Source organism: Chiloscyllium plagiosum, chromosome 8 (assembly GCF_004010195.1).
Source record: "Chiloscyllium plagiosum isolate BGI_BamShark_2017 chromosome 8, ASM401019v2, whole genome shotgun sequence".
Lineage (NCBI taxonomy): Eukaryota > Metazoa > Chordata > Chondrichthyes > Orectolobiformes > Hemiscylliidae > Chiloscyllium > Chiloscyllium plagiosum.
Window position 1 is genome coordinate 105,460,173 of NC_057717.1, and position 26,649 is coordinate 105,486,821.

Here is a 26,649-nt window from a genome sequence, read left to right on the forward strand (position 1 = left end):
AACCTATCACCCTCACCTTAACCTCCCTCCACCTATCGCATTTCCAACGCCCCTCCCCCAAGTCCCTCCTCCCTACCTTTTATCTTACCTGCTTGGCGCACACTCCTCATTCCTGAAGAAGGGCTCATGCCCGAAACATCGATTCTCCTGCTCCTTGGATGCTGCCTGACCTGCTGCGCTTTTCCAGCAACACATTTCCAGCTCTGATCTCCAGCATCTGCAGTCCTCACTTTCTCCTATATCTTTCACCCCTCAATTTAAAGCTGTGCCCCCTCGTACTCGCCGTCACCATACTTGGAAAAAGGCTCTCCCTGTCTACCCTATCTAGCCCTTTGATATTCTACTCCTGTTTCAATGTCTTAAGTGTTCCCATACTATATCTATGTCATTTGTTTAAGCATAAGTCAGTGATTTACATGCTAGATTAGACTACGGCAGCAACCACATTTAAACTGGGGTATTGATGAAGAATGGGAATGTTTGGCTACCTCAACCTCATCAATATCTATTCTTAAATCATCTATTAATTTGAAATAACCTGAGCAATAAAAAATTAAAATGCTTTCATATTTTCTAAACAAAACTAGACTTGCCTTGACTGACTAATTGGACAGATTACCACCAACCATTTGGATCGTGCATCAATATCCTGAACTGTACCACCTACAACGTGACTTTTTTTGTAAAGGTACTTCAGATTTGTCTGGAATATGTTGTGAGCATATTGCCTTTCTGCATCTTAGGGTGGAATGGATGAAGGTTTTGAACTGAAGATGGTTGAAGATGATGGGAAGACCTATTTCTACCAGATGTGGTACGACCCAGAGTATTCACGATTCCAGACTCCTGTAAAATGTGAGCCAACTGAGGAGAATAAACATAAGTGAGTAAAGGCCAGTGACATTTATTTTGGGGGTATAGAGAGAGTTTTCCTATAGTTGCTGAGGTCCATTACACAATTAGAAACCTTGTGCTTTTGAAATGTTAGGTTTGAAGACAGAGTAATCATTACATTTAGTGTGAAAAGGTGATGCTCCTTTTTTTTTAATAACCAAAGAACCAAGGTTGAAATGGCAAACATGACTTGAAATTTATGCTTTCAAGGAATGTAGGCATTGCTGGCAAGCAATAGTGCCAGTCCTAATTGCTCTTGAATTTAGTAACTTGCTACGTCATTTCAGAGTCAGTTAAGAGTCAACCATACTACCATGGATCAGTAGTCACATGTTGGACAGATAGATGAAGGATGGGAGTTTTGTCATTCCTAAAATGAACTAAATGAGTTTTCATGACAATCAATTTCATGGTCATTATTACCAAGACTAACTTTCAATTCCAGATTTATTAAATGAATTTAAATCCCACCAGCTGCCGTGATGGGACTTGAACCCATGAACGCAGACTACTATGTGCCTCTAGATTATTCAGTGATAATAGAGCAATATCACCATTTCCACTTGAAAGCAAGGGTTTTTTTAAATTACATGGGTCTATCAATGGATGTGCATAAACCAATGATGTAACAAAATATAGAATCAAGAATCTTGATCATTTCCACTGCCATTCCAGTGTTGTCCTGTCTCTACTTGGTTCACTTGTCAGCGAAGTATGAAGGGATGACACAGTTAAAAGTCTCAACTGACCTGACCTTCCTAAGACTGTAGATGTTGATCAGAGATCTCCCAGCCTTTTGTTTGTATGTTACTTGGACATGTGCAGGATTCCTTTAGCCATTCAAATCAGGAAATGGATACTTTAGGACTGAAAGTAATCTTTGGGTAATGACTGAGCTGGCATTATTGACCATTATCTGTAATTGGACAACAATCCTGTGAGCACTGTCTAACTCCCGTGTGAATGGTTTAATTTTCAAAAATTACCAAATGTTAAAGCAATAGCAATCTTTGCTTTGTATATTCAACATTTAATTTTTAGATCTAATTTGTAAGATCTATCTGTCAAAGCCTCTAATTTACTTCACTGGTTCAATTTGAAAATGTTCTGCAACACAGAAACTGATCTAAATGCCATCACCTTTTAAAAGTGTTAGTCTTAACTGTGAGTTCTTTGGGCTGCTGGTTTTCTAGATTCTGTGACAGCTGTGCTCGTTTGGCTGACATAAGACAAAAAGAGATGCCACGAATTCTTGAAGCACTGGATGTGAAAGATGACTCCAAGGTTTTCTACTCATTGGCTTCTAAGAATGGAACGCACTATAGAGTTGGAGATGGTGTTTACCTGCTACAAGATGCATTTTCCTTCAGGTAATACTTTCCTGACCAGTACCAGTTATAATCTGGATGTATGTTTGAGAGAGCACTGTCGATTAGCACTGAAATGTTGTGAAGGTTACTGTCCTCTTAGTAGAGGGGCAATTCACTTCAAAGTTGAGCTCAGCATTTCTAAGAACACATTTTTAAAACTTCCCAGGATTTTGGCATTGTTGGTGAGAGCAGCACTTATTGCTCCCCCTAATTATCTGTGAAATAATGGTGGTGAGTCATGTTGAACTGCTGCAGTCACTGGGGGCAGGGTGCAACTCTGTTAGGGAATGAGACCAAATTCTGAAGAAGAGCTTTTCTCTCTCCATAGATGCTGCCAGATCTCCTGAGTTTCTCCAGCATTCTGTTTGTTTCATATTTCCAGCAACTGTGGTATTTCGCAATAATTGATATAATTGAGGTTTCAGTCAGTAGTTGCCACTACTTGTCTAGTTTAATCTCCAATTGTGCCTGCTGGAGCTGATAGTCATAGTCATAGAGATGTACAGAATGGAAACAGACCCTTCGGTCCAACTCATCCATGCCGACCAGATATCCGAACCCAATCCAGTCCCACCTGCCAGCACCCGGCCCATATCCCTCCAAACCCTTCCTATTCATATACCCATCCAGATGCCTCTTAAATGTTGCAAATGTACCAGCCTCCACCACATCCTCTGGCTGCTCATTCCATACACGTACCACCCTCTGTGTGAAACAGATACCCCGTAGGTCTCTTTTTTATCTTTCCCCTCTCACCCTAAACCTATGCCCTCTAGTTCTGGACTCCCCCACCGCAAGGATAAGACTTTGTCTATTTATCCTACCCATAACCCCTCATGATTTTGTAAACCTCATTAAGGTCACCCCTCAACCTCCAATGCTTCAGGGAAAACAGCCCCAGCCTCTCCCTATAGCTCAAACCCTCCAAGCCTGGCAACATCCTTGTAAATCTTTTCTGAACCCTTTTAAGTTCCATAACATCTTTCCAATAGGAAGGAGACCAGAATTGCATGCAATATTCCAACAGTGGCCTAACCAATGTCCTGTACAGCAGCAACATGACCTCCCAACTCCTGTACTCAATACTCTGACCAATAAAAGAAAGCATACCAAACGCTGCCTTTACTATCCTATCTACCTGTGACTCCACTTTCAAGGAGCTATGAACCTGCACTCCAAGGTCTATTTGTTCAGCAACACTCCCTAGGACCTTACCATTAAGTGTATAAGTCCTGCTAAGATTTGCTTTCCCAAAATGCAGCGCCTCGCATTTATCAGAATTAAACTCCATCTGCCACTTCTCAGCCATTGGCACATCTGGTCAAGATCCTGTTGTAATGTGAGGTAACCTTCTTCGCTGTCCACTACACCTCCAATTTTGGTGTCATCTGCAAACTTACTAACTGTACCTGTTATGCTCACATCCAAATCATTTATGTAAATGACAAAAGTAGATGTTAAGGTTTTGTGAGTCCATTCACAAACAACAGTATTCTAACAACAGTAGGGTAGATACTGTTGTAAAACTGGCTGGTGCGTATGTTCAGGCTTCTGTAGAGGTTGTAGATAAACATCAGCAGGGTTGGATGGATCTTTAAGAATGCTTGACAGCAGGCCTGGTAACTGGATTCTATGGATGGGAGGTTAGTCTTTGTGATTATCCGGACAGAGTTCACAACTCTCTGTAACCGTCTCTGATCTTGAATGCTACAGTTGACATACCAGGTAGTGACACATCCAGACAGAATGCCCTCTGGCACACCTATAAAAGTTGGCAAGGGTATTCGCCGTCATGCCAAATTTCCTCAGCTGCCTGAAGGAGATGTTTTTGGGCCTTTATAACCAGTGCATCCACATGAAGAGTCCAAGATCTTGCCTTATCAACAGTTTCAGCTCTAGTTTTTGGTTTCCCGTTCTGATATCCTGTAGAATGGAAATGTGCATTCTAGTAGAAGTGGTACTTGGCTCCAAACCTCATGTTCGAACAACCTGCCATATAAATGAAGGAATGGCCACATTATTGAAGAGTTTAAAGTTACAAGTGTTCTGGGGATATTTCCATCGTGTTTCATATTTTTCTTTTGTTTTGCTGGGTTAATCTTTTTTTCTTTCTTATAAATACAACATGAAGGAATTTTTTTAAGTAGCTATTGGCAACTCATTCTGTTGCAGACTTTGTTTCTTTACCCTATCCATTGCCATTATCTTTAGCTATTGCATTTTTGAATTTCTTTATTTGCTTGGAATGTGGGCATCACTGGCTGACCAGGATTTATTGTCCATTCCTGGTTGACCTTGTGAAGGTGATGGTGAGCTGCCACTTTGAACCACTACAGTCCATTTGCTGTAGGGAGACCGACAGTATTTTTGGGGAGGGAGTTCCAGGATTTTGACCCTGTTGGAGAGGGTTTTTAAAGAGGAGTTGAAGTCCTTATATTTCTTACATTTTACTTCCCTTACATTTCTGTCTTTTTTCAGTGGATCAAAGCTCATTGACCTGAAACATTAATTCAGTTTCTCTCCACAAATACAACCTGAACTGCTGTGTTTCTCCAGCTTTTTTTTTGTTCTGTATTGAAGTGCAACTGCTAATGTTTTGAGATATTGGATGGTGAATTCAGAAACGATCTGAGTTGTTAAGTGGTTTGTTTCATTAAAAAATGTGTTGGATGAAGAAGCAAGCTAAAAGGAAGAAATTCAAAAACTGAAATATGTTTGAAGAGATCATTTAAAATCTGGTTCTCTGATAGTTTTCTAACCTTGGGTGTCTTGTCTTTAGTGTGAAACCGTCCAGCCCTGGCAAGCGACCAATAAAAAAAGATGATGTGGATGAAGACCTCTACCCTGAATACTACCGCAAATCCTCTGATTATATTAAAGGCAGCAACCTAGACGCACCTGATCCATTCCGAATTGGCCGCATTCAAGAAATCTTCTGTCACAAGCGTAGTAACGGAAAACCCAATGAAGCAGATATTAAGCTGCGTATCAATAAATTCTATAGGTGAGCAGTTCCCAAGACACAAAGCTACAGCAAATGTTAACTGTCTCGTTCAAGTTCTGTGTGTGTGGGTGAGCGCTATATAATTGATGATAATCCCAAATTTGGTTTGTATCGGTACCCTCCAGTTTATCTTGCTTGGCCAGCCACAAGGTTTAGGGGGATACTTTCTCTGCCATATGGGGTATTGAGGAAGCTTGTACAAATCAGTCACCTTCTACGAGGTAGTTAGATTTTTACACTCTCTCCAAGAAGCAAAGTATCCAGGAGGTACAAAGGAGAAATAGATACTTTTTAAGAAATTCAATCACATAAATAAGAGCAAGGATAACTCAACATCTGGTTGAACCTCCTGCACTATTCAATAAGACCCATGATTAAACTTTAAATCAACTCTATTTTTCTGAATCTCACATCGCTTGATTCCTTTACTGCCCAAAAATCAATCAAGCGAATCTTGAATATATTCAGCAGCTGAGGGTCCGCTGCCTTTGGGCACAGAGAATCAAACAACAATTTGAATGAAGAAATTTCTCACCACGTAAGTCTGAAATGGCGAAAACAGTGCCCTTAAGTTTTAGTTCTGTAGCCCAGAGAGTTTGGTATGTATCCAATTGCTTCATATACAGCTATTTTTAATGTGTGAGGAACATTCTATTGGCAGATACAGAAGCCATTATTTATATAGCAAGATCCAAAAATCAGTTTTAGTGATTTTACTTACAAGAGTAATATTTTCTGAGATGCCAGGAGAACTGTTCTCTCTTTGGATAGTGCCATGGGATCAGCATCCTCCACTTGAACAAATAATCTAGGGTCTAGGATTAAGTACTGATCTAGAATGTTCTCTGAGTTGTGCAGTCGATGCTACCAAATGAAACTAGTTGGAGCTCGTGATACTAGAAATTAATTTGTGACTTAATGCATGTTTCCACCGAAAGATATGTTTGACTTGCCCGCTTTTGGCAAGAATTCCATTTTGCAGTGCTGAGAGGGTTTGAGTTGGGTTTCTTTATGCTGCCACTAATTATTTCTTTCAGGGCTGAGAACACGCACAAAGGTCTTAAAGCCAGTTACCACACTGATATCAACTTGTTGTATTGGAGTGATGAAGAAGTGATTGTGGATTTCAAAGATGTCCAGGGACGCTGTACTGTGGAATATGGAGAAGATCTTACTGTGTCCATTCAGGAGTTTTCTGCTGGAGGATCGGACAGATTCTATTTCTTAGAGGTAAGATGTTTTAAATTGGGAGGCTTTATACTCTACTGGAGTTGATCACCCACATCCACCTGAAAGTGAATTATAGAATTGTTCTACCACCTGCTCCAAGTGTTATCTTTAACAGTGAACATTGTGTCACTTAACTGGTCATCATGCTGTTGGAATAAAGATTCATGCATTGGAATGAAGTGAATGATTTGTGTAAACAGAAACTCCTCTGCAGTTTCGAGCACCTCCAACACTAAATGTGTGTTCCCCTGCCTTCCACTGTCAGTATTCCATAGGGACTGTTCCCTCCATAACAGCCTGGTTTCCTCCTAACACTTCCTCACCACCTCATGCAGTTGTAAAAGGTGTTGTTCTTGCCCTTCTCACTGTCCAAGGTCCCAAACACCTTCCAGGTGAAGAAGTGTTTTACTCCTTTTCAAGCTAGCCTATTGCATTTGTTGCTCACTATGCAATTTCCTTTATGTTGATGGGACCAAACAGAGACTGGGTGCCTACTTTACTTTCACCTTCACTCTGTCCTTCCAATTGCTTGCCATTTGAATAAACCATCTTGCTCCCATGTGAATACTTCCATCACAAACAAAAACAGAAATTGCTGGAGAAACACAACAGGTCTGGCAGCATCTGTGGAGAGAAAACAGAATCAGCATTTCGGTCCATCCTAGGTTTGCAGCAGTGTTCTCGAGAACTCAACATACACTGGAGGCGCACCACCTCATCTTCCACTTCATTTTTACAGCCATTAGGACCCAACATTGAGTTCAACCATTTCAGGTTATGAATACTCCCTTTGGATTATAACAACACCCTTCTACCTTTGCATTCTGTTTTTATCTTGTTGGTTTTGCTCCCAGGAGAGCTGACCTATTTTCTCCAACTCAAACCTATCATTGATCTCTATTTTGCATCTTAATCTCTCCATTATCACCATTACCAATCCCTTTTATTCTTTGCCCTGGGCATCCTACCATCTGTTCCACTTTCTCCTCCCCCTTTGTCAACAGCATAAGAACCGTCATTTTTTCAGTCTGAAGAGAGTCACTTGAATCAATGTTAACTCTGTTTCTATCTCCATCAATGCTGCCACACCTGAGTTTGACCAGTACATTTTAATTTTGAATAAATACCATATTAATTAAGGGGACAGATGGAAAATTAAATGGCATTTTCTGTCTTTACCGCAATTGTGTATCTTTGATTCAATTGTATTGGACTCCAGTCCTTTTCAGATGTCGAGTGGGCACTGGACTGATAATGGTTGTCAGTTATTTTTGATACATTTCGCAAGCAGTTTTTTTAATATATTGAATGCTGGTTAAGGTCTTAAACTTTTGTTTAATTTATAGGCTTACAATGCAAAATTAAAAACATATGAAGATCCACCAAACCGTGCCCGCAGTTCAGCAAACAAAGGCAAGGGGAAAGGGAAAGGCAAAGGTAAATACTGTTTGAACATTGGTCGCTAGTGATGCTGCTGCTGCAAAGTGGCAGGTGTGATTTTACAAGTTTTTTCCAGAGGCTGATTAGTGAAGACCGATCAGAAGATCCTGTTTCGTCCCCAAATAGTTTTGGTCCTAGAATAATTCCATCAAGCATTAGATTACACATGATGATTGGGTTTTATACTCTTGAGTTAGCCACAAAATTGGTTGATTTCTCTATCATTGGAGACTTGTTAAATGTGTCTGTGATGCCTTGTGTGGGTTTAATAGTCCTGTACTCTTCCAGGCAATACTCGTGATGTAAATTCACAAACTAAGAACAGCCACTTTGTCAGTCAGTGAATGAGTTTGAGTTAAAGTAGTTGAATGAAGAGGAGAAAGATCTATTCTTATACAGTTTTACATGTATTGTGAAACTGGGGTGAGCTGAGATTTTATTTGAGGTTTGGCGAAAATTGTTTTGTAGTTTTGATTTTATTTTTGTTTGCTTGCAGGAAAAGGAAAGGCAAAATCTACAGCTGAGCCTGAACAGACTGAGCCTGAGACAGACAACAAATTGGAAAAGTTGCGAAGTCTTGATGTTTTCTCAGGTTGTGGGGGTCTCTCTGAAGGATTTCATCAGGCAGGTTGGTTTTGCAGGGAGAAACAAGACTTGCCATTAATCAGACCAGTAACTGAGAACTAGGGCTCTACAGTTGGTGACAATCAATGTTCTCACAAAACTGCACATTTGATGCATTGTGGCATCACGAGCAATTGTTCTCTGGCATGTCACTGTTAGTTTAATCAGCAGAGTTGTTATGCAGGTATCCAGCAGTTCTGGCTATCTGACCTTTTGGATTTTTGGTTATTTCATCTTTACCAGCCTGATCATTTTAAAAAGCTTTAGAGCTCTGCTTCCTCAATGGCGGATTTGGAATTGGTTCTCATCCAGGCAGAACCTGGAAAATTTAAATTACTGAACATTGTGGTTTGTTTGTGTTTCAGTTCAAAGTTCAAACACAAGTACTTTCACTTAGTTGGTAACTTTAATTATATGGAGGGAGTGGGAGTTCAATATGTGTTTTGTAACAGAATTTAATTTAACAAAAGTAGTTCACAAAGGCAGTCAAGTCACTGATTACAATATTTTAATATATGCCAGAATTTGGTGAATTTCTTTTTGATTCAGGGCACCTTATGACTGTACAGTTTACCATCCTCAAGGTACAACAATATGACAAGTTATCCGGTAACCTGGAATATGGGACTAACTTGATAGCTCTTCCAGAAAGCCAGCACAAGCCAAGTGTGCTGCAAGTTTCTAAGAAGTAACATGAAGATTAACTCTCCTGTTCTGCAGGTATTTCAGAGACTTTGTGGGCTATTGAGATGTGGGATCCAGCAGCACAAGCATTCCGCTTGAACAATCCTGGTGCTACTGTTTTCACTGAGGACTGCAATGTTCTCCTGAAACTTGTCATGGCTGGGGAGAAGACCAATTCCCTTGGCCAGAAGCTGCCACAGAAGGGTGATGTGGAGTTGCTCTGTGGTGGGCCCCCATGTCAAGGTTTCAGTGGAATGAATCGCTTCAATTCCCGCACTTACTCCAAATTCAAGAACTCCCTGGTTGTCTCTTATCTCAGGTCAGTGGACAGATCATTGAAATCTAGCTATCTCTCTCACTGGTTTAACATTTATTTCAGTGATTTGTTTTGTCCATTTCTAGACTAATCTAACAGATGATTGCTAATTCAAATTGCTTACATTATGTAATGTGACACAGAAATCATTATTAGATTCTTAGTGGGCCTTAGCCAGTAACACGTTATCGTAGGGGAGTGTAGGTCAGTAAAGTGTTGGATGGAAGAGAAAATTGCCTTGATCTATTGCTCGCTCAGCAGTGTTCATCCATTTACAATAGGTGGAACACCAGTTGGGTTTGAATCGATCTCACATGAACGTTTGGGGCTGACTGTGTGGAATAATTTGCTTCAGAAATTCACATTACTTCTTCCTTCATCTTAAGCCTCAGCCAAACAAGGAATTACTCAATTCTGCTTTTCTGACTTTATAACAGCAGGGCTTTTTGTGGAGTAACAACAGGAAAATATTTCTATTTTTTTTTTAAAGCAAATCTGTATGATTGATCAGGCAGGGCATTTCCAGGTGTCTAGTACACCGTTTACAATCACCTGTATTCATGTACTTTGCAGCTATTGTGACTATTACCGGCCCAGGTTCTTCCTGTTGGAGAATGTGAGGAACTTTGTTTCATTCAAGCGCTCCATGGTTCTGAAGTTGACCCTTCGGTGTCTGGTGCGAATGGGTTATCAATGCACGTTTGGTGTATTACAGGTGAGCTGTTTCTACTCTTGAATATTTATCTGTCAGCAGAGCGTGTCTTGTGCAGCGGTTGTCTATTTCTCTTGTTGTTCATGTTTATTTTGTCTGTGGTGTGTTAAGCTATGAAGGCAGTCATAACTATATTTAAGAGATCAGTGGCCAGTAATCGTTCATTTTAGTTTCTAAGAAAAGATGGTACCATACTATCCAGTGTATTCTAATCAAGACGTCTAAGAATTTCATTTTCTTGAATTGGAGATATTTCAAGATCACTGAAATTGAATTGATCTGAAGAATCTTTTGCTACACTGTATAGCAAAGTTATGTGAAATTAGTTTTATTCCTTCTGTCCCCTGGGAGCCCTGACTTCGTTAGGATACTATTCAGTGGTGCTAGAATCTCATACAGGTCTAAGTCTTACTAAGAGCTTGGATTACCTGTTGGGAATGTGACCAGTCTCAATTACAAGATTCCATTCTCCCAATGGGAGCCATTAAATTGCAATTGCAGGATCTTGGTCTGACTTCCCTTACTTTTAGCATGTGGTAAGCTTTTGCTACTGTTGACCCATCTGTAATTGGACAACTAGACTAGGATGGGTTCAATTCTACAACAAATTGGTCTTTATGCCTCGGGTTTATGTTGATCCCACTCACGTTTTAATATTAAGCAGTGATGTAGCTGGTACTCTGGGCTGTACTGTGGAATAGGGAAGGTGGGTTTAGTTCAGGTTCAGTGAATACAATGGATGAATAGAGGTGGAGCTGCTTCATGCATTTGAAGTAAGTGTTTTTAAATGCTCCTTTCACCTTCCTTACAACAGATTGGCATATCCCTTTCTGAATTTTCCGTGTTTTCTTTTTCACAGGCCGGGCAGTATGGAGTTGCTCAGACCCGTCGGCGAGCTATCATTCTGGCTGCAGCCCCTGGAGAGAAGCTGCCACTGTTCCCGGAGCCTTTACATGTCTTTGCACCCAGGGCCTGTCAACTCAGTGTGGCTGTGGATGATAAGAAATTTGTCAGCAATATTACCAGGTTAAAGTTGCTGTGCAGGATTTTTGCTTTGTCTGGTCAATGTTCTCCTCCTCCTGAAGATTGGATTCCTCAGATTTGGTTCCCATTGGTTCTGATCACCCTGTAATAATTCACCTCATTTGCTAATCTAGACCATCACGGGCCACAGGCTGTTCAACCACAAATGGCATCACCGCCCAGATTGAAATCTGCACGCATATATTTGCAGGGATTAACTAGACAACAGGAGATAGTCCCATTCCCATTGCTGAACAACCCAGGGTACTGACGCCTCTGTAATATTCCTATTTACTAGGCTCCATTAATCTCTGCATAAATTGAGGTGTAAATTTTATAGCTGCAGTTTAGGTATAGTGTAATGGACATCCTGTCGTTTTTCTTCCTTCATAGAAATACCATGCATTTATTTTACATTAACTTTTGTCAATCCTGTTCGCCGAGCTGGAAATTTTTGTTGCAAACGTTTCGTCCCCTGTCTAGGTGACATCCTCAGTGCTTGGGAGCCTCCTGTGAAGCGCTTCTGTGGTGTTTCCTCTGGCATTTATAGTGGCCTGTCCCTGCCGCTTCCGGTTGTCAGTTTCAGCTGTCCGCTGTAGTGGCCGGTATATTGGGTCCAGGTCGATGTGTTTGTTGATGGAGTTTGTGGATTCATCTCTATGGCGAGATGTTAACTGACATTTAATCCAACTCATGTTGACTGAAGGCAGTTAACTTACCGCTGGTTGGTAGTCAAAAGTGGAAACCCTCTGGTGTAGCTCAGGAGCGTATTGTGTGAGCTAAATTAGCATATGAAGCTCTTTCTAACTTGCAGGTAATATGACTTGATATTGAAGAGAAGGACCATTTTTAAATATATATATATATATTAAATCTTTCAAAGGATAAGGTCTGCTCCATTCAGAACCATCACTGTAAGAGATACCATGTCCGATCTGCCTGAAATCCGTAATGGAGCCTCTGCATTGGAAATATCCTACAATGGTGAACCACAGTCCTGGTTCCAGCGACAGATTCGGGGCACACAATACCAGCCCATTCTGCGGGATCACGTCTGCAAGGTAGGTGAATTTTTACACGGAGCTCAACTTCATACCAGATGATCTCATGGAACAGCACAGCAGGCTTGAATGGTCTAATGCTGCTCCTTTTCCTTATGTTCTTACGAAAGCCAACACCACCTGGAAAGCCTGCAATCACTGCAGATCAAGCACGAAGGATTCAAAGCTATGGAATAACATTGAACAATTTAGTTTCCCAATTCACTTAGGTTGTCATCTCTTATGGGCTTTATAACTTTACTCTGCACATTAACCCAAACATTTACCATTCTTTCTTAAAGACAAAATTGTGATTTTGGTAATGTTTCTCTCTCTCTATCTCCAAACCTATTTAGAACCTGTACCATCACAATTTAAATCTTCCTTCCTGGTCACCATCCTAGACTGAATGTTCATCTCATCTAGAATTGAGGACCCATTCATAGAAGTCTTCTCTATCACAAAAAATTACTTATCTCCCCATAACATCTTTTCTAAAGTGTAATGCTTAGATTTGAGAATAATACTTTACTGAGGCCTAACCAGTTCAGGCTCAACATAATCCCTTGATTTTTTGACCCCGATTTTTTTTTTTTGTTGGATTGTTTTTATATGTTAATTAGTGCCAATTTATGGCTTAACAGAACAATAATATTGGTTTAGTTCACCTTCTATTGTACATTTGATGTTCTACTGTCCCAAGCTTACTGGATTCTCCAGACTTTGAAGTTTAAACATTTTCAGAGCTTTCTGCCATACCACATGCCCTTGTTTATCTCCTCTCACCCTCTCTCTTCCTCTGCAGGATATGAGTGCCTTAGTGGCAGGCAGAATGCGGCACATCCCCCTTGCTCCAGGGTCAGACTGGCGTGATCTTCCCAACATTGAAGTGCGCCTTTCAGATGGCACCACTACCAAAAAGCTAAGGTACACACACCATGACAAAAAGAATGGACTTAGCAGCGCTGGCATGCTGCGGGGAGTGTGCTCTTGTGCAGAAGGTGAGTAGAGGATGGCACAAACTATCCACTTTCAGTCGCATATAGACACTAACACCTTGGCCTATTTTGAGAGAATATGACAATACCAACCAGTGTAATTTTTATATGGGTGTTGGAACAGAGCTGTTGGGATTCACAGGTCTAAAAGTGGGGGGACAACTTGTTCAGAAAGCCAACTGGATTCTCAGCTTTCAGAATATAGGTATCAGTGAAAAATCAGGATGTTGTGTTGAACCTGAACCGGTTAGGTCTCCGGTAGAGTCATCATTTTCAATACTGGGCATCACAATTTAGGCAGGATGTCATGGGGACATAATTAACTTTATTTTTGTGGTAGAAAAGACACATGGATCCTTGATTCTGGTATCAGATATACATGAACATTGTGGTTCAGCCTAGGATGGTGACACCGTTTTCTTTTTTTAAGACAAACTTTTTAAATTCCCATCCTTCACAGCACACACATTTTAAATTTTTAATGCAAATTTCTCCAAATTACCTTTGCAAAAATATGGCAAGGTTTAAATTTTTCATTTGTTTAATCTATTGCCTCACTACAACTTGTCTCTGTTGTAAAATTTAATTTTCATATGAAAGATTTTGAAAAACTCTATTTTCAAAGACTTCTTTAAATGCTTTGTTGGAGTTATTTCATGTTGAGTATTTCCTTGTGTCCTGCACATTATTCTCCCCTCTCTAAGGACTAAATGCCACACCGAACCCCACACAACTACAAGAGTCAAATTTATAACTTCTGTTTTGTTTTTCAGGTAAACAGTGTGAGTCAGCTGACAGGCAGTTCAACACACTCATTCCTTGGTGTCTCCCCCACACTGGGAACAGGCACAATCACTGGGCTGGCCTGTATGGTAGGCTGGAGTGGGATGGATTTTTCAGTACAACAGTCACCAATCCAGAACCTATGGGTAAACAGGTAAATCATGGTTTCTGCTCAAGCTTTTCCTGTAATAACTTGATTTGCACTGCAGTCTCTTCATTTAAATTGTACATCCCACTAACTAACTTAAGGTTTATCTGATGGCTTAGTTGGTAATAAAAACTGCAACTCATTTTATGAGCCGAATGACCAGGTGGACTCTCATTCCAGCTACAGATGGGAATATTTAATCCTGGCTCCTTTATTGTTAAATGCCTTCTGCTGCAAGTGCATCTCTGTGCATGTTACCTGATTAGGAATGAGTTCAGCTATGCTATGGTGCTTTTTGTTGTAATAAGTTACAATTAGTCATCGCATTCAGCACTGGAAAGTGACTGGGTTGTCAAGGAAATAATTCGTTGTCATGTTAGAGGTGTTCAAGAGATTTAAGAGCTGAATAATATTTTTGATAGCATCTAATGTGGTTTTGTGTGTTCCAGGGCCGTGTGTTACATCCTGAACAGCACCGTGTAGTGAGTGTTAGAGAATGCGCACGCTCCCAGGGATTCCCAGATACATACAGGCTATTTGGAAACATTTTGGACAAGCATAGACAGGTGAGTATTGCAGAAATTTACACTAATTATTAACAGCAACATGTTAATAATGTTGCGGAAGTGTTTGTTGGGTAGGTTAATTGAGTAACACTACATTTATAATCTTGCAAGAACTTAATACAGCAGTTAACCATTTAAATGTCAAGTCACAGAAATACCTACCATGTACTAACCATGTTGCTATGAAATCTCCCAGAGTTACTGACAGAGCATACGTTTTGTGCCACTCGTTATTAAAATTTATGTTTTAAAACCACACAGGTTGGCAATGCAGTACCACCTCCTCTGGCTAAAGCTATTGGTCTGGAAATTAAGCTGTGTATGATTGAAAAGATGAAAAAGAACACAGCAGGTAACTAGGTTGAAATGTGGACAGCTATGTCAATATTATACCAAGCTTTCAAAACGTTGTGATCATATAGCTTTTGAATTCCCAAGGCACAAGAAATAGGTAATTAAAGGTCAAACACTTCACCCTGGACAGAATTGAGGTTTTGGAAAAAGGACCAGATCAATACATACAGCTGGTCCTAAGTAATGGTGGGGTACATATGATTGATTCTTTCATCTCGCTATAGAAGAGGTGTAGCAAGGTGGTTGTAACAGTTCCGTTCTCACTGACGTTTTTTTCTCTCTCTAACAGAGCCTGTCAAAGTGGAGACTATGGACACTACCGACTAATTCTCACCTTCAGCTTGATGTTCCCAGACTGTTCGTGCACAAAATATCCTGTGAATATTCAGTGAAACAATGTCTTTTTTTAACTGGCTGGCATGGAGTTGCCACTGAAGATGTAACATTGTTTTTAGTTAATGAACATTTTTCTCAATTGTGCAGTGCTGTCATGCATTGTGGATTTTAACATGGTTTTAAATGCGCAGTATTTGAATAATTGCCCACTTTCTGCAGTGGTAATTCATATGTTTAATAAACCTGTAGTTTTTATATGTTGTAATATTTCTTCCAATAAATACCTTTTATTAAGTGGAATACTAATGTTCCATCTTGTTGCTTGTATTAGGATAGCCAGCTTTTAATTTTTACTTATCCAATTACCCAACAGCCAGAAATAATAGTCCCAAGATCTGGAATTTGTTTAAACCTTTCTACCTCTTGTTTGAGATACTCCATTTAAATGAGCTAGTTTCTGTCAAATCGTTTTGATACCACCTTCCATAGAATCACACCATCTGCCCAACTTCAACACAATTATTAATCAAACTTAGATTTTAATGTTTTACATCTTTTGAAATGCAGTTCAGTAATTTTCACACTTTCATGCCCTCTGTTGCATCTTATCCATGTCACAAGACATTGAAAGCAGTAATTCAAATGGATAAAGCCATAAAAGCACTTCACATATCTAATAAATTGACATTTATATAATTTTGGCCTGAACAACATATATACCCTCTATTTCCTCACCAGAACTCATAGCAGATTTTTTGGATGTTTCCCAGTCTAAAGGAAATATAGATATGAAGACTAAAGTTATAGAACATAGAAAAGTACAGCACAGAACAGGCCCTTTGGCCCATGATGTTGTGCCGAGGATTTATCCTAATGTAAAATATAATAACTTAACCTACACACCACTCAATTGACTGCTATCCAGTGCGTGTCCAGCAGTCGCTTAACTGTTCCTAATGGCTGTTTCCACCACCACCGCTGGCAACACATTCCATGCATTCAAACGCTCTGCAGAAAGAACCTTCCTCTGAATATCTTAAAACTATGACCCCACGTGCCATCAATCCTGCCCTGGGGAAAAGTCTCTGGCTACTGACTCTATCCATGCCCCTCATTATCGTGTATATCTCAATCAGATCACCTCTTCTCTCTGGAGAGGAGGAAGAAAGTCAGAGCTCAGTCAACCTCTCTTCATAAGGCAAGCCCTCCAGTTCAGACAGCATCGTGATAAACCTTCTTTGCACCCTCTCCAAAGCCTCTATGTCTTTCCTACAGTAGGGCGACCAAAACTGGACACAATCAATATTCCAAGTGTGGTCTCACCAGGGACTTGTAGAGCTGTAGCAAAACCTCATGACTCTTTAACAGGGGGATCGAGTTTATGAAAGCCAAAACACCATATGCTTTCTTGACAACCCTATCCACTTGAGTGGCAACTTTGAGGGATCTATGTACTTGCACACCCTCTGTTCCTCCACAGTGCCAAGAATCCTGTCTTTCATCCTATATTCAGCATTCGAGTTCGACTTTCAAATGCATCACTTCGCATTTATCCAGGTTGAAGTCCATCTTCAATTTCTCAGCCCCTATACTATCCCTGATTGGGCCTACCTTCTCCTTGATCATTCTCTTATTCCTCATGTATGAGTAAAATGTCTTTAGGTTCTCCCTAATCCTTCTTGACAAGCTTTTTTGTGCCCCCTCCTGGATCTCCTCAGTCCATTTCTTAGTTCCTTTCTTGCAAGCCTGCAATCCTCAAGCTGTGCTAGATCCTTGCTTCCTCCACCTTCCATAAGCTGCTGCCTTCCTTTTGACAAGAAGCTCCTCTGTTCTCGTCATCCAAGGCACCTTTAATCTTACCCCTTCAGAGGAACATCACTTGCAACAACTGCTCCTTAAACAGTCTCCATTGTCTGCTGTGCCCTTTCTGAAGCCATCCCTCGCAGCCACGTGTTAAGCTGCAGTCACTGACAGTTCCTCACCTCACTATCTCGTAGCACCGTTCTGAATGAATGACAGGCAGGAGTGTTGGTCACTGTTCTGTAGTATGACTGACAACTGTCCAATGCTTCAAATTTGAAGTTCTCCTCCTTATTTTCATAGAGTTGTACAGCATGGAAACAGACCCTTCAGTCTAAATCAGCCTTGTTGAATTAATCCAGTCCCACTGGGCCTCATATCTTTCTTAGCATTCCTTTCTATATACCTATCCAGATTAAATTTACATGTTGTAATTGTCACATCCATCACTCTGCCCTTTTCAAAGCCTGAACACACTTTTCTCGCTTGCATTGAGCAGACTGACTGGGAAAAAAAATTTGACAACTTTACTATGGCAACCTGCTTATTTTACATGTAGAACTGAGCAGAAGAGACTTGAGGTTCACCTTCAATAAGTCCAAGACAAATGGCCAGTACAGAAATTTTATTTAGTACTGTTAACAATTAACAGAGCAACTTCTGCTTAAAGTCTACTCCATCTCATCAATTACTTCTCAACTGTTTGATGGCCTGTAAAAGAAAAATATATAAACAAGATTTACATTATCAGATAAAACATGAGTTCAAGTGTTATTAATTCTTAATCAATTAAGTTAAATCAATGATACAACTGAAATTGTCAGTGTACTAAACTGAATAAAATATAAAGGTAGTGAGAATGAAAATGCAGCGATACACATTGTTTAATAAGTTATTGAAATGGATATTTAAAAATTACTTGTGATTTAATCCAATGATACATTTTAACCAGTACATTAGTTAAAAAAACAAAACCATTAGATTAGGAAGACAGTTTTGAAAGATTAAAATATATCCATGGCACCTGCTCTGATGTGTATTATTTGGTTCCATGAGATATATTCTGCACATTTGTAACTGTAGCACTGGTCAGTCATACTGGCACAAGGTCAGCCTATCAGTGTGCTTCACAAAAGATAATGGCAGCATGAAATCACATCAGATACTGGACAATTGCAGGGCAAAGCTTAGAAAGACCACATCTTTTTATTTTTCTTTATTTGGGATTGTGATTCAAGGAAGGAGTTATAGTATTTTTAAAACTGAATTACTGGAACTCATTGTGATTTGTACTTACACTGTTGCTTTTTCAAGTTGGGGCAGGAGATGTTTGAGACCCAACAGTACCTTGGGTATATTCAGTGCAAGCTGTGCCCAGAGAGAGAGAGAGGCTGCTGATTGGTTTTACAATTAGGACTAAATGTAGAAGTCAAGAGTCATGTGCATGGACAGCACATTCCTGGGTAGGTGGGTAGCTTGTATGTAAGAGGCAGAAGTTTCCAGACTCCCATGAGATATGATCTCTCTCTGCAGTGAAGTAACAAAATCAAAGAGATCCTCTCCCATTTGCTAGAAACTACTGCCTCTAACCAGTGACTTGAGTAATCATCTCAACCCTTTCCACATGCAGCAATAAAAAATATGGAAAGCAAAAAGAACCTAATCAAATCCTGTAGGGGACTGGTGCCATTAATATCCTCGTATTTTTCCTCCCTCAAGAAGCATCTGTGTATGGGGGTAGTGGCTCACGAAGGGAATGGAGCTTAGGCTAGCAGAGTTAATTAGATTAGATTAGATTACTTAGTGTGGAAACAGGCCCTTCGGCCCAACAAGTCCGAAGAGCAACCCACCTACATTCACCTAACACTATGGGCAATTTCGCATGGCCAATCCACCTGACCTGCACATCTTTGGACTGTGGGAGGAAACCGGAGCACCCGGAGGAAACCCATGCAGACACGGGGAGAATGTACAAACTCCACACAGTCAGTCGCCTGAGGCGGGATTTGAACCCGGGTCTCTGGCGCTGTGAGGCAGCAGTGCTAACCACTGTACCACCCACAAATTTGATCATTCATATTTTTTTGTGGCAATAAATAGTAACTTCTTCAGTACAGAAATCTGGTCAGTTTTCTCACAACCTGAGTCCATCAGACAGGTAAGGAGGTACACTTAGTGATTTAATTAAATCATTAACAGCTGCAATAAGTCTGTGAGAAGTGGAGTTCAGAAAGCACCCTTTCCCATAGTGAGTCATGACAACACATCAGACCAAACATTTGCACCACTTACTTAGCCCATTCCACGTTCAGGATTAAGTGATCGTAACCAAAGCCTGAGACCCCAGCAATGGCTCTGGCAGCATCCTCACGTCGATGGAAACTAATAAAGGCAAATCCCTGAAAACAAAGTATAAAGTAAACCAGATGTCAAAAATAAAAGAGTAGACAGCAAGGTGATATTGACTTTAAATGCAGGCGTCAGCACTAATGGTCATACCTTGGATTGGCCAGTATTCTTGTCCTTAGCCAGGTAGATCCTAGAAATGGAGCCAAAAGGCCGGAACAGTTCCTGCAGATCAGTCTCTCGCGTGTCCTCTGAGAGGTTAGTCACACGGATTGTGGCATTGTCATCCGCTGTGGAACGGAAAACACACTGTTAACAACACCATCGTAGGGGCTCAGAAGCTGAAAAATAAAGGCTTCCCTCCCATGAATTATATGACAGGGATAGGGAATGACAGTCAGCAAGGGAAATGTTTTTATTTCAAAGGCTAATGTGACATCTGAAAGATGTTTAATGTTTGAAGCAAAATATCCTCACCTCTGCGATTTGTCTGCATTGACTCCCCACGCCGATTAGCTCCATCTCGTAAACTGGGCGGAACGTACTTCCCAGTCTTACTCTGAGCTGGTTGGACTGGTTCAGATTCTGGGAGCAAATAACGAGACAGACTGTTTAACAGTTACTTTCAGTAATGCAGGAACCAACACCATTTCATGTTCCTGCACACTGTTTGCTTTCTCTCCTGAACCTGCATCAGTCCTTCTCCTGAACAAGTGAACAAAAATATAAAGCAGAAAATGTGTTGCTGGAAAAGTGCAGCAGGTCAGGCAGCATCCAGAGAGCAGGAGAATCGACGTTTCTGGCATAAGCCCTTCTTCAGGAATGAGGAAAGTGTGCCCAGCAGGCTAAGATAAAAGGTAGGGAGGAGGGACTTGGGGGAGGGGCATTGGAAATGCGATAGGTGGAAGGAGGTCAAGGTGAGGGTGATAGGCTGGAGTGGGGTGGGGCGGAGAGGTCAGGAAGAAGATTGCAGGTTAGGAAGGCGGTGCTGAGTTCGAGGGTTGGGACTGAGACAAGGTGGGGGAAGGGGAAATGAGGAAACTGGAGAAATCTGCCCAGTTTCCTCATTTCCCCTCCCCCCACCTTGTCTCAGTCCCAACCCTCGAACTTAGCACCGCCTTCCTAACCTGCAATCTTCTTCCTGACCTCTCCGCCCCACCCCACTCCAGCCTATTATCTTAACCTTTTATCTTAGCCTGCTGGGCACACTTTCCTCATTCCTGAAGAAGGGCTTATGCCAGAAACGTCGATTCTCCTGCTCCTTGGATGCTGCCTGACCTGCTGCGCTTTTCCAGCAACACATTTTCCGCTCTGATCTCCAGCATCTGCAGCCCTCACTTTCTCCAACAAAAATATAAACACAGGGACTGCACTGGAGGGAACACTAGTGCCATCACCTGGTTGTAGTTGATAGTGCATCAAATGCTGCTGGAAAAGCCGCCTCTCTGATCACCATCTGTCAGAATGAGAAAATAATAAAACCGGCATCTTTACCTGGTTATCAACTATTAGCTGGAGGGGCTTGATTTGGATAAGTTCACCTCTCCCTCCAGCAAGGCTAATCACATTTGATTCCAGGACTGTTAACTTATTCCGATTTAAATGTTAAATGCCCCCAGCTCTTTCGGATATAGAAAATAATCCAATGAGCCAGGGGATCTACAGTTGATTCCATTCACTGACAGGATCAGGTTTACAAGTAATTTTTCCCCTGATTATAACCCTCAACACATTCCCAGCTCAGAAAGGAAAAATGAGAAAGTTAGTGTGCCAGTAACATTGAAACCAATTTAAGTGGAATCAGCTCCTTCAGGAGAACAGGGGGGGACGAGTAACACGCAGAATATGAAATCCTCCTACAAGGTGAACGTGCTTGAAGCCTGTCTGTACCTGAGCCCTTTTCCTTCTCAGAGGTGGAGAGTCCAAGCTGCTCAGCTAATTCCTTCTGCATTGGTCCCAGGGTGTCTTTGTATGGACAGCGAGTCGTCCAGTGGTCCCCTTTACAAATTCGACATGACACAATCTTCTGGCCTTTCAGTTTGGTCATGGGGTCATCCTCTTCGGTGTTATTCAAATCCTATAAAAGGGTGTAAAAGCACAGCTAGCGGCGACTGAAATATAGCCAAGTGAAAAGGCATGCAAACCTGGAGAAGAAGGATAAGAGTAAATACATACACAGGAATGTTTTTAAACGGTGTGCATGGAATCTAACAGGTGGACTCGATGGGCCGAATGGCCTTACTTCCGCTCCTATGTCTTATGGCCTCCAAATTAACAGGAAGTAGCTTTTCAAACCCAGTGTCAGATCATTCTATCGGACAATGGCTGAACTGACCCTCAACTCCAGTTGCATGTTTATCCATCCTGGCTTGCTTTTACACTGGTCAATTCGTACCTCCATTTACCACACAGTTTGTCCCAGGTTTTGGTCACTATAGATCCTATTAGTACATAATTTACAATGGGATTCACGCAGGCCATTATTAATTGAGACACAGATTACAAGGGCTAAATTGTTAATAATTGTAAGTTAGCTTAAGCTGAATATCGTGTTCAAGTCTGGGTATCACATCAAGGCCTTGATGAGAATACAGGGACATGGAGTTCAGAATTGTGCAGAAACTGGAGATGAGGAAGTTGTTTTCCTTATAGCAGAGGTTGGAAAATGAGATTGAATTGCGATGTTCCAATCAGCACAGTACATTACAAGAGCCCCTGCCTGAAGGATTGTAAACCATAGGACACAGATTTAAGATAATTGGCAGAAGAAGCAGAGGGGAGAATTGGTTTTCTTTTTTAACCAGTCAATTGTGATAATCTGGGCAGTGCTGCCTTTGAGAGCGGTGGAAACCGATTTAATTATGACTGTTAAAGGGGAACTGGAGTATAATTCCATAGAATCTCCACAAGTATAGAAACAGGCCATTTGGCCCAACAAGTCCAGACGGAGTCTCTGAAGACTCACCCACTAAGCCTTTCCCTGTAACCCTACATTTCCCGTGGTTAATCCACCTAACCTGCGTATGTCTGGATTTGAAAAGCACAAAAATTGCTCTGTTTTGGGACAAGAGCAGGTCAGTGGGAATAATCAGGCAGTTCTTTTAAAAAGCTGGTATTTAACAATAGACTGAATAATGGTGTTACATAATAGGCTGAATAATAGCATTGTACAATTCGATATGACAGAAAGGAGAAGTCAAACAGCCTGTGCTAAGCAGTGATGTGGTTCGACCAACATAGTACCCATGTGTGTCCCACCCATGTGTGTCCCACCCATGTGTGTCCCACCCATGTTTCCTCTTGGGGCAGAATCACCAATTAAAACCAAAGGGTGACCAATTTAAAAGACAGATGAAGTAGTATCGTTTCTCAGGGTGCCAAATGTCTGGAACTCTCTTCCTCAAATGTCAGTGGAAACAGAGTGTGAATATTTTTCAGGAGCTTTTTGTTGGGATTGAGAGGTTATTGGGAGTAGGCTGGAATGGGGATTTGAAGCCAGTTGGATCAGCCATGGTTTTATGAAATAGCTACTGAGCCCAAGGGGTTGCTGAAGCACTGACTTCTCTGAATTTTGATCTTTGTGCGTACCTCTTTGCTGGTGATGAAGGTCATGTAGACATCATCACTGACCGTCGTCGTAGCGACATTCGGACCGGGAGGGTCATATTCCGATGTGCCAAATTTTTTCCAGTTCTATAGGGGAGGAAAGTTAGTAAAACAATCAATCAGTCAGACTTTCAGACAGCCTGAGGTGATGGAAGATTAGATTCCCTACAGTGTAGAAACGGGCCCTTTGGCCCAACCAGTCCTCACCAACCCTCCCAACAGTAACCCACCCAGACCCATTTCCCTCTGACTAATGCACCTTACACTATGGGCAATTTAGCATAGCCAACCCACCCTGACCTGTACATCTTCAGAGTGTTCTGTATAAACGCTAGTCTTTCTTTCAGGTCGCAGTGTCAAATATTTGACGGGGTTCAATTTCCCTCTTCATGTTCTAATTCCTTGAACCTTCACTTCTCTGCCAGGCTTCCCCTAACACGCGGCTCAGACACTGCATCCGTTTGGCTGCTGCCTGTGTAGCAACAGTAACAGAAAATGCTGCAGAAACTCAGCTGAAGTGGAGTCATATCAGACTCAATGTTAGCTGTTTTGCTCTCCACAGACCGGCTGATTTTCTCCAGCATTCTCTACGTTTGTTTAAGATAGACAGTATCACAGTATTTTGCTTTCATTTCTGTGAGTATAACTTCAATTGTAGGCTTTTCACTAGATGCAACCTACCCCTTTACCAGACAGCACAGGATCCCACCGGGTTCCTCTATTAACCATACTGATGGTGATTTCAGAAAGCTCTTGGCTCCAGCCATAGCACCAGGTCTCTCACTATTTGCCTGTAACCAGTTCAGTTTTCCCAATTGATCAAGAAGCTGATTTTGTGGGTTTGTTCATTCACCATCACGTGAGACCCCATCAACTAGGACATCCAATATCAAAGCTAGCAAGTTATGTTGCAGCTGTATAAAACTTTAGATAGGCCACATTTGGAATAGTGCATGCAGTTCTGGTCACCACATTACCAGAAGGAAGGGGATATTTTGGAGAGGGTGCCCAGAAGGTTTGCCAGGATGTTGCCTAGTCTGGAGGGTTTTGGTTATGCGGAAAGGTTGGATTAACTTGGATTGTTTTCACTGGAAAAATGGAGGCTGAGGGGTGACCTGATAGAAGTTTACAAAATTATGAGAGTCTTAGATCGGGTGGATAGTCAGAGGGTTTATTTCCCCCCCAGGGTGGAAAGGTCAATTACAAGAGGGCAGAGATTCAAGGTGAGAAGGGGAAAGGTTAGGGGAGAAGTGCAGGGAAAATGATTCACACAGAGGGTGGTGGGTGCCTGGAACACACTGTCAGTGGAGGTGGGGGAAGCAGGCATGCTAGCAACATTTAAGGTGTATCTTGGTAGACACATGAACAGGAGGCAAACGGGGGATAGAAACCACTTATGGGCAATAAGTAGTGGGTCTAAACAAGGGTCAGAATCAGCGTTGGCTTGATGGGCCGAAGGGCCTGTTCCTGTGCTGTATTGTATAGTTTCCTAAGGGCTGTCATCAGCAAGAAATCAGCAGACTGACAATTCAATACTTAAAAAACACAGAAAACCGAACTCAATATCTACTAACAAATGTATGATCTTAATTTGAGAACCAGTCTTTACTGGTAAGTGATATTTAGTTATTCATTCAAAGTCAACTGTATACACAATGTGCACACACTCACACATGTGGAATTAATCGGTTCATATCTTACCAAGTAAACAGTCAATCCTTATGGCAACAATGTCCAAGTACATAAGCTTTAAAAAGGCATTGTTTGATCAGGATGTGCTCATACAGAAACTCACTTTTCGCCTGGCCACTGCTTTTGAAGCTTTCCTTGTTTCAATTCTGAAGGTGCGGATAATCTGAAAATAAAAGTTCAATATTTTTCAGTAAGTTCCAGGTAATAACTTCAGAAATGAACCTTCAGCTTACAATCTCCCATTGACGAGGCCAATATTTATCACCCATTGCTGAGGCGGCTGGACATGGTGGGAAACCTTCCTCTTCAAGCACTTCAGAGGGGAACTAACATGGGCGTGCAGTCCAGACACACTGATTCATACAGGCCCTAAAGAAAGGCTCATGCAGTAAAACATACCTTGCTGCATACATGATGGTGGCAGACACAGAGATGATACATGATTTCAAAAGGAAAATAAATTGCAGGGTTATGAGAAAGAGGAGGGACTGACTGGATTGCTCGCGACAGTCAGCAGAGATTTCCAAGGCCAAAAGGCTTTGTTTAGTGTGAACGTGGCTCCGTGAATTACACACAGGCCCAGCCCAGGACACTACCATTAGGTTCCTGGCTAAACAGACATTATAAAAGGGCCTATATTTTTATAACCATTTGGTCCAACTGCATGGTCACTTTTACTGACACCAACGTTTTCATTCCCAGATTTTTAAAAACCTGCATCAAAATTCTCAGACTGTCACAGTGAAATCTGATGCCAGATTTTCCGGATTAGCCTGGTGCGGCTAAACTTTCCCACTTAACAGTGGCGTGGAGTTTTCCAGAGCCAGAGGGTTTTCTAAATGTTAACAATCCAGGAACAAGGACAGAGTTCCAAGAGATGGATTCTTGCTAATGTCCCGATCTCAGGGCAACAAGAAATCAGCTTGACAGCTAGGATTTTCTGTGTACCTGATGTCAACAATAGGAGTTCCAGTTTGGAGACGGGAAGTATAGATTTTGATTTAACTCTGGTCAATACTGGATTTCTGAGCACTGAAAAATCCTCACCTTCACTTTCTTGCCATCTTCATCGATTTTGTACTCAATGATAGTTTTGATATTCCCTTTGATCAGTTCCTTAGGTGAAGGCAGGGGACCTAAAGATAGTCAAAAACTCACGTTAATGAGGGGATACATTTTCGTATTGGTTGTGAAGCTGAGCAACATGCTAACAGGACCCCAATGCCACATTGCCAGCTCACTCTGTACAAAGGGAAAAGGAGTCAAATAAAACAGCAGCCAGCAAGCAGCACAGACCATCACCAACATCAAAAGGCCACAGTCTGATTCCTGACCTGTCTCCTACACCAGGGTCTTAATCAGATAAATCTGGAGTGTCATATACAGCTTTGGTCTACCATTAGGTTCCTGGCTAAACAGACATTATAAAAGGGCCTATATTTTTATAACCATTTGGTCCAACTGCATGGTCACTTTTACTGACACCAACGTTTTCATTCCCAGATTTTTAAAAACCTGCATCAAAATTCTCAGACTGTCACAGTGAAATCTGATGCCAGATTTTCCGGATTAGCCTGGTCGGCTAAACTTTCCTACTTAACAGTGGCGTGGAGTTTTCCAGAGCCAGAGGGCTTTCTAAATGTTAACAATCCAGGAACAAGGACAGAGTTCCAAGAGATGGAT

The 26,649-nt window shown here is 41.4% G+C and overlaps 2 protein-coding genes across 3 annotated transcripts in view; one reads left to right on the forward strand and one right to left on the reverse strand.

Annotated features, from left to right (window-relative positions):
• dnmt1 (DNA (cytosine-5-)-methyltransferase 1) overlaps positions 1-15,777 on the forward strand; it is a 58,714-nt gene extending 42,937 nt beyond the window's left edge. For both annotated transcript variants that reach the window (XM_043695007.1, XM_043695008.1), the window contains 15 exons: positions 744-883; positions 2,088-2,264; positions 5,044-5,268; positions 6,306-6,498; positions 7,845-7,935; positions 8,435-8,566; positions 9,283-9,565; positions 10,136-10,277; positions 11,134-11,300; positions 12,181-12,358; positions 13,143-13,338; positions 14,109-14,272; positions 14,716-14,832; positions 15,094-15,184; positions 15,476-15,777. In XM_043695007.1, the coding sequence (XP_043550942.1) occupies positions 744-883; positions 2,088-2,264; positions 5,044-5,268; positions 6,306-6,498; positions 7,845-7,935; positions 8,435-8,566; positions 9,283-9,565; positions 10,136-10,277; positions 11,134-11,300; positions 12,181-12,358; positions 13,143-13,338; positions 14,109-14,272; positions 14,716-14,832; positions 15,094-15,184; positions 15,476-15,513 (2,334 nt within the window). In that variant the 3' untranslated portion in view covers positions 15,514-15,777. The remainder of the gene's footprint in view (positions 1-743; positions 884-2,087; positions 2,265-5,043; positions 5,269-6,305; positions 6,499-7,844; positions 7,936-8,434; positions 8,567-9,282; positions 9,566-10,135; positions 10,278-11,133; positions 11,301-12,180; positions 12,359-13,142; positions 13,339-14,108; positions 14,273-14,715; positions 14,833-15,093; positions 15,185-15,475) is intronic.
• A 2,155-nt stretch (positions 15,778-17,932) lies between these two features.
• On the reverse strand, positions 17,933-26,112 carry eif3g (eukaryotic translation initiation factor 3, subunit G; the record flags this gene model as incomplete). Its single annotated transcript, XM_043695135.1, has 8 exons — positions 17,933-18,033; positions 19,615-19,721; positions 19,822-19,958; positions 20,146-20,253; positions 21,559-21,745; positions 23,257-23,361; positions 25,070-25,129; positions 26,014-26,112. Coding segments are annotated over 8 exons (819 nt in total), but the record flags the coding sequence as incomplete, so codon positions are not given.
• Positions 26,113-26,649: the final 537 nt, after the last annotated feature.